Consider the following 15,798-nt stretch of genomic DNA (forward strand, 5'->3'; position numbering starts at 1 on the left):
TCTGAAAGATGAAGTTTATGGACAAGTTGTTATGTAAACCATCTGTGAGTTTGCAAATTAGCTGCCATTACCCTATTTCTATGGGACGCAGATAATCACAGATAATCAGGAGTCATATCTCCCTCCTATTCCTTTTAGTTCCAAATAAAGAACTGAAAGGAATAGTGAAAATGGTGACTTCAATAATGAAAAATGCAGATGTCCAGAAGAATATTAAGAGTATTAAAAAGGAATCATTTTTCTTTCCCATACATTTTTGGAAGGACCAGAGAACACTGGACATGAACAACTGTAAAGTGGCTGGAAAAAAAAATCACTGGACCCAAAAGACATAAAAAAGTTTGCAAACTACTTTTCTACTAAAATCTTCACCTGCGACTTGTTTGTTAATAGAGGAAACACTGCTTTTTATTAGAAAGGAACCTGACAGGATACATCAAGAAAATTATGAACAATTTCTTTGAACAAAAATTGTGTGGTCTAATTAAATTTAATGGAAAAATATGCTCTTTCCTCATACTCAAACTAAGAATAATCTAAAATGCCTTTCAGACCACAGTACTTCTAAATGGCAAACTTCTTTGCCTTTTCTTATTTTCTTTTATGTGAACACACATAAAGGCACAGAGAATCTTCCCACGTGCAATTCCAGTTTGCAAACAGGCAAAAGTAGGGATTGAGTTTTTAGGTTGGAAATGAAATCTTTCATTTTCCCAAGAATTATCAAAATTCCTCCACACTGTGAGATCTCAACGGCATGCTGGCTTAGCAACAGACTCCGAAGTAGTTGTGCTTTAAGCAAGTCTGAATTATTAAAGCAATGGTCGTAACAACAAACACACAAGCTGTAAGAGTTTACCCTCATTTTTATTATTTCTTAGATTGAAATTAGGTAACGACACTGCTAATCAAACTTTAATACCACAAACACAGGTGATTGCAGCAATGGTGGACTGATACCGATTAAAGGTTCTGCCACTGTGTTAAGAACTCTGTGGTGATAACTGGACTCAACAGGGAAACAGTGGTTGTGACAGATCAGTGACGTGGAGGGTCAAATCTACCTTGCTAAATATATCTTGCAAGATGACTACAAAGGTAAGGTAGATAAGACTGAGGAAAAAAAATGACCTAGTGATTTGGCATTATTCATGTCACTTGTTAGTAGCAGAGATAGAAGAAAGGTTCTAACACAAAGGCAAATGCTTATTTTTCCTTGAAAATAATATTCAGGTTAGAAGAAAGCATAAATAGGCAAAAAAAATGATCTGGTTTTAGGTTGGCGATACCATGAAGCAAATATGGAAGACTACATAAAGAAGCAAACGAGAAGAAAGTTCCGATGAAAAGGTGAGAAATGAAAAAAGAATTTAAAAAGAGGAAAAATGAAGTAAGAAACATGGGAGGGAAAACCATGATTCTAGGGAAAAAGATCCCTCCTACCAGTCTGGTACCGGAAATCATTACAGAATTCTAGGAAGCATCTCAATAAGGCACATAACTCAAGTAGTTTTTTTTTTTTAAAAAAAAAGATGTATATTTTATTTGACATTAAGATACAGTGAGCTAGGGTAGGTTACACTGAGGTTTTGATCTGTCTCTGAAGCAGGTGGTCTGAGACTTCTCTAGAGGTACAAGTCTAAATAAACGTTAATCTTATTTTTCCCTCGTTTCTTAATTTTATTTTCCAATAGTTTCTTTTCCTTCTTCTGGCATTATTATTTTTTTTAATGGCTGAAATATTTGGAGACCACTGAAAACCTGGATCTTCTGTGTGTGTACTTATGCCAGGTTATCACCAGTATCTCTATCGAGGTCTGGGAGACCGCTTAGAGGTCTGGCGCACCTGCTTTGGGTGTTGGCATCCCAGGTTCGATCCCCAGCATCACCTGACTCCCAATAGCACTTCCAGAAGTGATTTCCCCAAGCTCTAGATTGGGAACAGTCTGAGCACTGCCACGTGTGGCCCCCAAAGAAACAAAACCAAAATCATACAGAAGCTCTATAGAAATAGAATTCACCAGTTTTTACCTCTACCTTTTATAATGATTCTTGTCTGCTCCCAAGTCTGTGTTCTGTCTTGAACAAGTATCTCTCTCTCTTTGCTGCTTTTTCTACTCTGGAGAAAACCTGTTTCTCCAGAGAAAACCTCTGTTTCTCCAGAGTAGACATAGATGTCTTTTCAACTCCCCTCACATTTCCCTAAATCTCTTTCAGTAAAACTGCTTTGCTTCACAAGAATAAAATAAAACTATTTTCGAAGACAGCAAACATCACTACCATACCTCCTCCATACACATTTTCTGACTCGGTCCATTTGTGTTTAGATTATCTCAGATTATCTCAGACAGTCTAAAGTAATGAGTGAAGAGGGACATTTTTAACAAATGACCTAAGCCTGGCTATAGAATTTTTCACATTTATATTCAGATAAAAAAACTAATATTTGGGCCTCAGAGATAGCACAGCAGGTAAGGTCCTTGGGGCCAACCTGGCTCAATTTCTGCATCATATATGGTCCCCTAAGCATAGCCAGGAGTAAGCTGGGCATGGCCCACCACCACCACCACTACCTTTCCATCACCCAAAAAAGATTTACTCTGAAAAAAACAAAAGACAAAGTGTAGACTGAAGGGATAGCTAGTATACTTCCCGAATAATCATCTTATAGAAAAAGGATTAGAAGCCCAATTGAAATGCAATCTTTTATCCATCTGAGTTTTGGTGAAAAATAGAGAGAATGGGATTTGATGAAGGAGAATGGGATTTGATGAAGATAAAACAATCTAGAAAAAAAAACTAGGAAAAAAACCAAGCAAGTTTTCAACTTTTCTAGACATATCACTTCTTTTGATTTCACTTTATTTTTATTTACACACATCTCCATCATGCACACATATACCCCCAACTTTAAAAAAAATGGGGGGGGGATGAAATTTTAGTTACACCGCATGTGGTTTTCATTTGTGAAAAATGAACAAGCTGTTTGTGGTTAAACTGTCTAATCGCCTGTTATCAATCTAGCGCTGCATTCAAGATTTACAGGATACATCAGCTTCTGTGCCACATTAGCTGTAGAGGAGGGGGGTGGGTGGGAGGAAAAAGGAGGAGGAGAGAGTTTATCCTGAGGAATAATATTTCCAATGCAGCCACACTCGCACTACATCTGGTTGTGCTGGTAGCGGCAGTTAAATTGAAATATTTCACAGCGTGTGTCAGAAACATGCAGAATGGTAATTATGACAGATCTGATTAAGCCCGAGTGCCACAAGCTCCCTGGCCAGCGCCGGTTGTGCAGGTGTGACCTTGTGCGTGCCTGCGTGTGTAAATAAAATTAATTACAAGCGAGAGGGTGAAGGCTTCAGTGACATCACAAAGCGGAGAAACTCCCAAGGGGGAGACCTAATGGAATATTTTCCCTCAGTCTAATAATACAGTTCATATTGACTTGAGGTAATTAGTGGGATCATTAAAGCAGTTTTCCCGGCGTATTTGGCTGCCTGATCAGATTAGTGAAAATGTTCTTCAGAACAAGCCCTGTGTGGTCTGCCAGAGAGGAGGAAATAGAAAGCAACAAAGCATATTTTGGAATGATAAGCAGTGCTGGACTTTTACTCCAGCACAAAAATCTCGACTTCTCTCTGGAGCTTACAGATCTAGCTACACTGTCCATTTTAATTCTCAGGATCTGCTTGCATGTTCCTATACACATTCCCAACTCTTTCTTTCCCTTCTCCTTTCTCTCTGTTAAACTGCTTTATCACCACGATCTCACCCAACTCTCCAACAAATCTCTTTCAAACAAGGCAATTTTAAAACCGGGGGGGGGGGGGGGGGGGGGAAGGAGGTATTTCAATGACTGCATGACTGTTAGATGACGATATGGGATGATTGGAAGAGGCAAAAAAATATAGAAGAAAGAAAAAATTAAAGAAAAAAGAAAAGGGGAGAAGAAATGCCACTTAAAATTCACCTGCTAAACAAAAGATTTATCTCTTATGTGACACGTATCAGAGATTTAAATATTTCTTCAGATTTAGATCTCAAAATGGATTTTGCAGTGGGCAAAGTTGGGGCCAACATTCTTCCAGTTGAGCAGAACACAGAGAAAAGGGCCATTTGTTTGAAAATACTCTATTGAGCATGCTCTACCTTGCCACCGGAATATGCCAAGCGCTGTCACAGATGGCAAACTCTGACAGTTCCCATCCGTAGCGTCGATACTCGACAGTTCAGCACAAGATCAGTGACATTCTGTCTCATTAGAACCACGCTAATTATCACAGCTAGTTTCAGGGGAAACCATGTGTTGCAATGGTCAATTTGAAGGAGTCTGTGCATCAACAAACTGGTAATAAGGATCAGACACCTTATTATATGACAGCATGCTGCCTATGATCTGATTTACGGAATCAGAGGCACTGAGGCGGCCGAGGAGGCTGGTGGTTTATGAAACAGTGTGTTTAAACCCAATTCTTGAAGCATATTGTTGGAAAGGGAATTGTCACACACACACACGCACGCGCGCGCGCACGCACACACACACACACACACACAGAGGCAACTGGAATTGTTGAATCAAGAACCAAAAGGAGAATAGATTTTCTAGGAACATACAATGGAGGTGGATTAAGACAGAAAAAAAAGACAACTTTGTTCATTTAACAATCGAATGGGCATTCTATAGCAGTTTGGAGCTTATATTTATTAAAAGTATTTAATGTAAAGAATAGAATGGCTGTATTTCTATTCATCTCTCAAGCATACATTGATTTTTAAAAGGATAATCTATGAGTTAATTGCATCATTTTGTTAGGGAAATGCATTACATGTGGAAAGTATAAAAATTTACTTCCAACCATGAATATCTCAAAGGTTACTTTTTAAGACATGGAAGGTATTCTTTTGGCAAGGTAGAAAGAAATTGACATCAGACTCCTATTAAGTTCCTCCATCTCTCTCTTAGCACCTTTCATTTGATGTGAAATTTTAATGGTGCAGTTTCTTCCAGACCTATTTTTCTATTGTCATTTTGCATAAATGCATTTTCATAGCTCATTCATTTCACAGGGCCTTTATTTTCATTTCTCATATGAGGAAAAAAGATTAAACTAAAATAAAACCCACCTTTACTACCAAAAACATAAAAGACAACTGTTGAAACCTGATAAAATACTTTATCTTTTAACTTGGTGGTTTGTTAAAAGATCAATCAGTGTTAATGGTTCGGTGCTAAATTCACTGGAATGACATCCACTTTTAAGATGAATTCCTCTTAAGAGTTAAGCTTACTGGTTTGCTCTCTTCCCTATCCCACTTTCTGATCCTATCTCAAACACTCAACTTTCAAAGGTGACTGACTATAAAAGAGCTTCTCCAAAGAGGAACTGTCACAGAATATTCTTAGTCCACACTTTTCAACTCATACTAATATTTCAGGACAATAGGAGCTTTGGGTTAAAGTTCATTTTGCAAATACATAATTACTACTATTCATGTTTTAGAATACATGAACAGGTGCCAGAGAGCATGTGCTTACCACAGGATCCGCTATACCACAGGGCCTCTGAACATCTGGAGGATGAGGCCCTGAGGCACCCTCAGATTAGCCCTGGGGCCCTGGGCACTGCAAGCCCTGAGGGACACTTGGGTCTGATGTTCAACTCTCTGGCCTGGTTGGCCAAAAATCTCAGGTAGTGGCCCTGGTTGAGAATCATTTCTCCTCCCCCGACCCTAAATTAAATACATACCAACTGCTTGAAAGTGTCTACTTTTGGTGGTGACCTCTCAATTCCCTCCTATAAGATTCTTAAAAAGTTGGCCCAATATTTACAAGTTGATTCTTTTTCAAATCTTGTTTAAAATTTTCTCAAGATGCAGAAATTTCATTTAATGAGCTCTAACCATTATTTGTATCAGTTAACTAAGTGGGTTAATATAAGAAATGTATTTACATACTTTAGTTAATTAAAGGTTAGGGGAAAAGATAGGAACTTTAAAATTATTTGGAAGTAGCAACAAGATGACTGAAAAAGTGTGGTCATTTTGTTCTGTCAGTTATGTTTTGGGAGAGGGAAGATTGGGAGATATTCTTTTACATGCCCCTTTAACAAAAAATAAAATCAGGTCAGAGAGAAAGAACACGGGTCAAAGTACCTGCCTTGTATGCAGTTGACACTGATTCCATTTCTGGAAAGACATATGGTCTCCTGAGCATTGCCGGGAGTGATGCTGGAGTACAGTCACATATGGCCCCCGATTCCAAAATAAATTTAAAAAACTCATGAATAATTATTCTACTAAAAACAAAAACTATGAATTAAACCCTGAAACCCAAGTTTCATTAGAACGTTTGTCTATGTATTTTGGACATGTAGAAAATGCTCAGATCTACAAATTTAACTATTGCTTAATAGCAACATATAGTACACAATAATTTGATTTACCTTTAAACTGCTATTGTTAAACAACAATATTTATGTGTTCAAGGCCTTTAATTTCAATAACCTTATTTGTTATAGCGACCTACCACAAATATAAAGATGGGTTTATATTTTGGAAAAACAAAATCCATCTGAATTACCAATATTTAGAAAAAAGATTATTATTATTTTTTTATACATCTTAGGCACAGTGATTTACAACATGGTTAATGGTAAGGCTTCATGCATAAAAAATTCTAGTAACATACACTCCCCTAGAGTGTCCACTTCCCTTTACCATTGTCCCAATATTCCCACAAAAGAGATTTTTAAAGGTGGCTATGAGCAGAGTGTACCTTAAAAACGGGAGACCCAAAGAATTCCACACCCTTCTTGCTTACAAGCACAGGGGACTCCCAGGGTGTATTTCAAAGTAGACATGAACAGGTTGCTGAAATGGTTACACATTGGATTATCAAACTTTTCTCCTCACTCTCTTCTCTAATGTTCCTCTTCTTCACTTCTTCTTTCAGGAAAACAAAACCAGGAAAACCTTAGCTATATATGCCCCAGGGTCTCATCTAGCCACTCTTTAAAAAAAGAAAACAAGTAAAATGAAATAAAGAGCCAAATGGAGAAAGAGGAGGAAAAAGGAGATCTCTTTCTTTAGACTCTAGCTGAAGAAAACTACCTGCCTGAGAGAATGGACTTTGAGGATACAAAGGGTCTTCCCACATCAGGTAGAAAAGAATGTGGCACCAGAAATAACAGAAACTGCAATTTTCAAGTCTACAGAGTCTTCCTATGTCTCTCACATAGATGGCAACATAGGTGAAACTGTGCTGCAGCTAAGTCTGTTAGATGAACATTCCAAAAGAATGAATCAGCACAGAGCTTCAACACGTAGTTTCCGTGAAGTGTAATTCTTTATTCTAACAAAATAAAGATGCCTTCACAAATGGACTAGAAGACAGAATGCAATCATTGCCCTGTGATTCTTCCCTTGGATTTCATCACTATAGGCTCCTATTCCGAGCACTTAAAATAACATTTTCACCTGACAACTGGTCTATAGAACTAAGCTGACTGTGTGTGTGTGTGTGTGTGTGTGTGTGTTGGGGAAGGAGGGAGGTGTCCCCTGTAGGGCAAGATGAGTTTACGGGGAACAGGTTGGTAGAGAGTGTGGTTTTGGAATGTAGTATGCATGAATCCTTATCATTTACAGTACTGTAAATCAGTATCATAAATTGCAACTAAAATGAAAACTTTTAACTTTATTTGCTTCTATTACTAGTTCCACATCATGTCTTGCTTCTGTTAGGCATTCCCAACAATACTCTCGTATTTCCCAACCTTTGGGAAACCTCAAAACGATGCTTATAAACAACCAACAACTTATGAACTCAAAATGCACGAATGTGTTCTTTTCTTTCTTCTGTCCTCTTTTTTGTCTTAGAGGTCTATAATCTCAGTGACTAAAGTGACAGATGCCAGAAAGCGAAGGGCTTTAAATTATTTGACTTTCACTATTTGTGATATCTTCACAGAGGCAGAAATCCTCTCTTTTAAGGATTAAAACTGTGTACCTGTAAACCATTCGAGGTGTAGTAGCCATAACTCCACAGGTTTGGGTTGGAGGGTTGGGGCAAAGACTGTGAAAAGATTATACTGGAAGCATGTTCAGTCAAACAAAATTTTCACCTTCTAGCTACTTTACCTGCAAGAAATACCCTTTTCAATAAAGCACTAGAGAGAAATCATTTTCTAAACACAAGTGGCAATACAATGCTACTCTGGAAAAGCCCTTAACTTCTGCTGCATTATTATACCTGGAAGCTCCACCTCTGCAAACATGAAAATCGATGTAACAATCTGATGTTCAAGGCAAGGCCTACAGTGCTGCTAATGTCCCCTTGCTGGACATACACCTTAAGTCTCAGAGCTCTCAAGAGGTTTGCCGTGGAATAAAATTAGACTCCAACATCTGCCACCATTAAGGAAAAAATTCCATTTTCATCTCCCATATGAAAACACTATAACCAATGAACAGTAACTGAACCTTGATACCGTAATGGTTATTACCGAAATCAACTATTTTTTTTTAAAACAGTAAAATTAGCAAATTCTGTTCTCATAATTATTTAAATGTTATCAGTCTAAATGTCTGATAAAATTCCAGTATGATTCACTTGGAAAAACTGCTGCTTATGTGACTATTCAGAACATAAAATGTATCCGTTTGTAGCTATTCACATTATGTTTAAAGCATATCATCTTTTGAAAGTTTGCATTAGCCTGCTTTCCTAGCGAAGCACAAAAAGTAACCTACCTTTACTTTTCACTTGCATATTTTATTCAGACATTTCTATTAGAGTTAAAAACATTTTCATTTCTATTACTCATCTAAGAGATGAGATAATATAATACATGTGAATTGGTGGAATCTACAGAGTTGGTTTCTTTTACTGAAAATGCTTTGTGCATTAGTCACTACACAGCACAAATATCATGTGTCTGGTTCCATAACATTCTGGGACTATGGGAACTTTAAAATAATTATGTGCCTGCCATTCAGAGTATCTGCCTAAAGCTTTACCTTTTAAAATGAAAGGTATTTTGAGATATACACGCAGATAAGTAAATGACACTCTATGGCCATCTGAGTCCTATGCTTAGCACATTATAAGACGTGATCCATTTGTACTGTATAATTTTCAGCTCTTCTGCAAACATTAGAGCATTTGACCTCCTCCCATGCTAAAGGAATCTTGGGCTCAAACAGGTTAATTTTCCATATTTGAGCTCCAGTGATATCACTGATTCATAGCTTCCTTTGAGCCTACGCTCTTGTATTCGAAATCCCCACAGCCTGCCCTTCATCAGATACACAAAATCAAAAAGCAAAACAAACAAACATCCAAACAAAAAGACCCTAACGGATCCCAAAGACAGGTAGGCAAGAATCTGTAGTCAATGAACATATTAATAAAGAGAAGCCTGCACTTTGTTCACTGTTATTCTAGTATTCCTAGTAAATTTCTCCTAGAGTGTATTATATACATAATATCAATGCATCTTAGAACCTAGAGAGATATTAAAATAAATGAAGTAGGGACTGGAGAGGGAGGAGGGCAGATAGGGCTCAATCCCTGGTCTCCTACATACCACTGATGTGGCCCCCAAAGTATAAAATAAACAAATAAAAGGAGTAATACAAGATTGGGGGTTGACACTACTCTTTATTAAGTGACACTAGCAACCCTCTTATTAGGATGAGGCATTCTCAAACTCACAGGACTACACAGACATATCTACGCATAGTTAGTAAAATACAATGGGTTTCAACACAAAAACGATGAATGCCAAGTCAACGCAGACAATGAAGCCAAACGGATACAAGCAGAGAAAAAAGTGACTCCAATGCTGCCCTCTTAACACATGCTTCATTGCAAGGGCTCCTGCCTCAATCGGACAAGCCCTGGCATGTAAATAATTCTTTTCAAAGCTAAGAAATTAGACCATTAAGAAAACATCAGTTTGTTTCGAAGAAGTTAGGTTTTTTTTTTCCCCTTAACCCCAATTTCCTGGCTCTTTTTCTAGTTTCTTTCATAAAAATCATGTCAATGGAGTACAACTTAAGTAAATGACTATCTGCCTTCTTAAGTCAGATTTCCTTACAATGATAAGGAAAAGCTGCACCTTAAAATTTTTTAATCATAGGGGCTGGAGCAATAGCACAGCAGGTAGGGCGTTTGCCTTGCATGCGGCCGACCCGGGTTCGATTCCCAGAATCCCATATGGTCCCCCGAGCACCGCCAGGAGTGATTCCTGAGTGCAAAGCCAGGAGTAACCCCTGAGCATCACCAGGTATGACCCAAAAAGCAAAAAAAAAAAAAAAAAAAAAAAAAAAAAAAATTTTTTTTTTAATCATATAACATTGTCATAAGGAGGTGAGGCTTCGATCTAAGACAACATCTAAGAGAAAAACACACAAAAAAATGCTGTTAGGAACTTGTAGTAAATTCGACAAGCTGAAGGAACGAAAGTCAGAGGCTCGTGTGACACCATAATTGAGAGGTTGGCCCCTTGGACTCTCCTTCCACCCTACCTTAAAAACCAACGAACCACTCCGAGGGAGTAAACCCAGTGCTTCAATGCATGCAGAGCAAGTTCTTTACCACTGAGTCATATCCCCAGTTCTCCTGAGATTTTCTCCAAACTAGGAGTGAGGGGATGAAGTAACATCTTTGACAGTTCTAGGAAACACACACATAGATGTGCCTGATCAACATAGTTAAAGGGAATCAATGGGGACCTTGACAGAATAGCAGATCAAAGAACAAGAGGTTTAAGCCCTCCAGAATATCACTACTATATTATCAGTCAATTCTTGCTATCATCCGAATAGTTCCAAAATCAATAACTCAGAGTGGGGAAAGAATAAAGGAAAGAAAGAGTGGCTAAAAACCACGAGAAGCTCATCCAGCTAGAGAATGGAAGGAACTGGGGACACCAGACCTGGAGTTCATCTCTTAAATGAGAGATGACAAATAAGTAATAGCGAAAAAGTTTTAACAAGTTATTATTTGGTTGGTTAGTTTAAGGCTAACCCTTATCACAAAAATACATGTCTAGCTTCTGTTTATCTTCTTGGAGATGTGGGGAAAGTTTCTGGTCCTTTTGTAGTCTGCTATAATGTAACTAGACAGGTCAGAAAAGATGTAGGATCATAAAGAAAGACTAGATAATATGTGTTTAAATATGAGATCTTCATCATAATTGGACTAAGTAGTCCAAACAAGAATGTGTGGGGTGGGTGGGTGAGGGGTAAAGTGAGAACAGGACATTTCTCCTTAATGCATAGTCTTGGCATGTAAATGAAGGCATCTGAAGAAGCACACAGGTTTGAAGCGGCTCTAACATTCTATCATAATTAGAAACATTTCAAGAGCCCTGTAATTTCCAATCAAAATTACAGTAATTTCCGATATACAAGCCATGATTCATGACAGAATTTTACATTCCATGAGAGATTACGGTGGCCTGATGTATGACACGCTGAGTACAGCACTAACATAAACAATTCAGTTTAATGTTTAAACAGCACTTGATGTTTAGAATCTCACAATAAAAGAAACATATTATTGTAGAAATTATCACTTTGACAGTGATTGAAGAGTAGGCAGGCATGTGGCCTATAAAGCTATAATTTTTACAGTCCACAGCTTGAGTTTAATCTTTTTTATATAACATTTCCAAGATATCCCCCTTAAGTATTTCATCTAGTCTATAACTTAAACAAGAACAATCTTTCTAAAGCAAAACTCCCATTCACTTCCACTCTTATTGTGTTTAAAGAAAAATTTTAAGAAAGTCTAATTAAAAAGTACCAAACTGAAAATATTCTCAGAACTGCATTATTATTTTTTACCAAAAGTTTTCAGGAATCTTTTATAAAAGATTTATAAAGAAAGGTTCATCAATGATAATGAAAAATTACTTGTATTAAATGTCCTTTAAAAGTTATATGAGCCTTCGCCGCCTATTTATCTCACTTTGATAGTGATATCAAATCTTTTGTAAGAGAAACAGTTTAGTATTCTGAACTATTAGTTCTTTACAAAGCATTCCTGGTTTTAAGCAGGGTTTAAAATTTATTGTGAGGTTTTACATGTGGATGAGCCTACTACTGATGAACATAAATTATCTCTATATGACAATTATATTGAAAACAACTATAGCTTATATACTAAGGATTTGTAACTTTTCCAACTCTATTCATTTATAATTTATTGGACCTGGTGACTTTTCTAACTTAATGTAACTGTTTAACTATAGCTCTGCACCTTTCCATACATAATATATATATGTATACATAAGTACAAGTTCATAAGATAATTATATACAAATTAAATTACACTTAAAATATATATTACATCATACCTACACATCCCTCTATACTAAAATCATTAACATGCAAAACATATGTGGGCAAGTCCGTCTGTTTATGAACACACTGGATATGTTTATAGTAGTTTAAGATGAAAAGCAAGGTCATCTAAAGTAATAATGAAACAATAGCAATTCACCTGATTCGTTCCACCACAATACACCAGACTGAAAAACTTCTGATCTGTTATGACAGTCTTCTGAAAACAACTATTAACTGACTCAGGTATTTAGGAAGGAATTCATGGCCTGGAGAGTGGGCGCTTCAGGAAATAAAACCCAGTGCCTTTTACCTGAACCGGAACATTTCATTTCACCCTGGGGCTCTGTGGATCATCCTAGAGAGGGAGGGTTCTCAAGAGATGTGACTGCATGTTGGAAATAGGCATCCCTTTAATGAAATCTTCCCCAGCATCGCAGAGAAACAGCCTCATGGCCTCACAGAAGCCCTTACCTGGCTTTTGGTTGCCGCAACCTTCGCAAACAGTGCTTGGGACACTTTAGCACGCTTCATTTCCTGCTGAATCTCATCATAAATGGAAGCATTAATGTTCATGGTATTGTTCTCTGGTTTCCCATTCCTCTCAGTGGCAATAGTAGCTGTTTTCACCTACAAAACGTTGTGAACATGACTGTCATTTTTCATTGGCCAAATTGTTTTGAAATGTCTCAGGCTCAGCATCCAAACTGGACAATGTTGTTCCTTTTATGATCAAGGTGATCAACAGTGCAGTCATTCAACATTAGTTATTACCCTGAGATCAGATTGCTTAAGTTAAGTAAGTCACATTGACACAGGTGATTGCTTCTGTAATATGACAGCGACTGCCAGCTGACAACCAGGAATTATAATGTCATCAAGTAAGTTTTCTGGAAAACGGAATAGTTTCAAAGACTTGAAAACCCTAAACTAATTGTTTCCCAATTATCTTTCACTGCAATTCTAACAAAGGAAATTCACAATTAAAATCATAATGCAGAGTGCTGTATCTTCACTGGGTGCCCGGTGCCTAATAGACAATTGCATCACTAATAGCTATTACATACTATGGCCTTTTTAATTTTAGTCTCTTTTTTATGCCTTTTCCTTTTCTGTTTCATTTAAAACATCTTCCATAACAAAGCCATTTGCAGAGCTGCATATTTAAATCTTCTATCCATCCATGAAACAGGTACAGTACCCTGCGTAATTATCATAAAGGCTGGTTGCATTTTACACGTGCATGTCCAAGCTGTTCTGTATAATTATTTCATCTTTTTCTGGCACCCCTGTATAATAATAACTATCTCTTTTTGACTTGTGGAACCAGACCATAGAAGATGCTTCATCATATCTTTACTGTAAGTTATCCAAAGCAGACTGCCAGGAACTTCAAAAATATATTAAAAATATGTAATTTTGAGTGAAAAATTCCTTTCAATACCTTCAGAAGTAAGCAGATACTGGTCAAAAAATGTTATATTTTGGGAGAATTAAATTTTAACTTTGAAATTTTGCAATTATACTCATCTTTGAAACTACAAATTATGATAGTTATAAACCTACGATTACTATGAACTTTAGATTATTTTTTAACACTGGGAAATTTAAAAAAATGAATATAAATAATCACAAATGAAGGACCATGTTTTGCTTAGCAAAATTATTCATTGAGGAGCATTTTTCTCAGAGGACTTTGTAGAATCTAGATTTCTGTTCCTTAAATATTTACCATCTTAAATTATTTGTGTTGACAATGAATAGAAAATAAAGCACATTTTAGGATAAATCAATGTTGTTTCTTATTAAATTATATACACCTTCCTGATCGTACTCTTAAAAGTCATCTCATCCAGTTTTATTTTACCATGACACAAATTTTTTGCTATCAAAAGAGGGCAGAGGTTATCCTAAGTGATTCAATTCTCTGCACTTGAGAGTAAAGCAGCTTCTGTTAAAACCTGCTTACTAAATCCTCGAAACATCTAGCAAAATAACTTCTTGTCTACCTTAAGAGGCAGGTAGATCTACCTCGATATAACACTTTCTAAGTACCTGAGGATGATGCTGTGGAATGGTGGCACAACAAGTTGGAAGTGAGGCTTCAGAAGGAGCCAAAGAGTCAACTGGGTCCCACTTGCCACTCCTGAATTATTGATCAAAATAGGTGGAGAGGTAGCAAGAGGGAGGAGGTAGGTTAGCTTTCCGGAGTGGAGTTCCCCTTCCATTTCCATGACTCGAGTTAGCAAGGGCATTCTTGGAGGCATATTAACGACTGGAGGCCATGAAGAATGTGCACAGGGCTTTGAAGCAATAATCTGCTAAACACCACTTTAGGAGCCAGAAGAGTTAACGCATTACCATAAATTGCCTACAAAGTTGCTTTGGTGAGATTCACAACTTTGCTCTGGGGTGGTCTTGCTTTGAGGCAGAAGGGTAGATTTGATCACCCCATGGGGTCTGCTTTAATGCCTATTTTTCCCACTGCTTAAATGAAAGAGAAAAGAAAAGCCATTTCAATCGCCTTGAAAATTGAATGTTATGGAAATGGGGGCATGAAGTCCACTGCATTGGAAGAAATAGTTCCTTGGTAGCAATCTGCTTAGCAGTGAAAAGAACAGGCTTTGGAAACTTGATATTTCAGCGTGTTTACAAAAATAATTTTCATTATTTTGTAAAAATTATGCTAAGAATTTATCTTTGAGGCAGGCTCTAATCATTTATTTCAACCCTCTGATTTTGTTTCTAAACCTTTTTTTGGCTTAACTGTTTTAAACAATTAAAGCTATTACAACTTGAAGGAAAAAAAATTTAAATCATTAAAATTATTTAAATAACTGCTCCCTAAGCAGCACACATACAGCAAGGTAGAATATGGATATTTAAAAAGAAAGAGCGACAACTTTTAAAAAACATAAAGAAACTATTACTCATTTAAAAAGTATTTAGAAAAGCTCCTCTTTATCATCCTGTTGGCTCAGATATACATCTTACCACAGATAAGCTACCAGAATTCTGGAATCACATTTTTTCCTAAACACAAGCTATCGCTTAAGGGGAACTGACTTGGACAGCTTTTCAAAAATATGAAAGCTGAATTTTTCCCCAGGTAAAAATGGAAACAAAAATCTTTTATACCTCACTCTACTAAGTACTATTTTAGCTTAGTACAAAAAAAATCTTCTTTAATCCTGGTTTAGCTTTTAATATTATATCATACATTAAAATTCATAAAGTAGTTCATTCCAGGCAAAACAAACTACTCTTCAGCTCTTCTCCGCAAATAGCACAGGAGGTAAAATAAATGCAGTTGCTTTCTGAATAGCTTTTATCAAGGTAGGGCGTACTACTCCATCATTACCGTGGCGCCGGGGAAGTAGTTAAGAATTGGAGCTTCTACTATTTACCCTCCAATGTGGGTATAGGGTGAAACCTTGAACGTCTTTT

General features: G+C 37.0%; 1 protein-coding gene across 3 annotated transcripts in view; it reads right to left on the reverse strand.

Annotated features, from left to right (window-relative positions):
• SATB1 (SATB homeobox 1) overlaps nucleotides 1-15,798 on the reverse strand; it is a 105,052-nt gene that overhangs the window by 21,797 nt on the left and 67,457 nt on the right. For all 3 annotated transcript variants that reach the window (XM_056129391.1, XM_056129392.1, XM_056129390.1), the window contains exon 9: nucleotides 12,826-12,981. In XM_056129391.1, coding sequence (XP_055985366.1) covers nucleotides 12,826-12,981 — 156 coding nt within the window. The remainder of the gene's footprint in view (nucleotides 1-12,825; nucleotides 12,982-15,798) is intronic.

The sequence above is a fragment of the Sorex fumeus genome, unplaced genomic scaffold (assembly GCF_029834395.1).
Source record: "Sorex fumeus unplaced genomic scaffold, SorFum_2.1 ptg000072l, whole genome shotgun sequence".
Lineage (NCBI taxonomy): Eukaryota > Metazoa > Chordata > Mammalia > Eulipotyphla > Soricidae > Sorex > Sorex fumeus.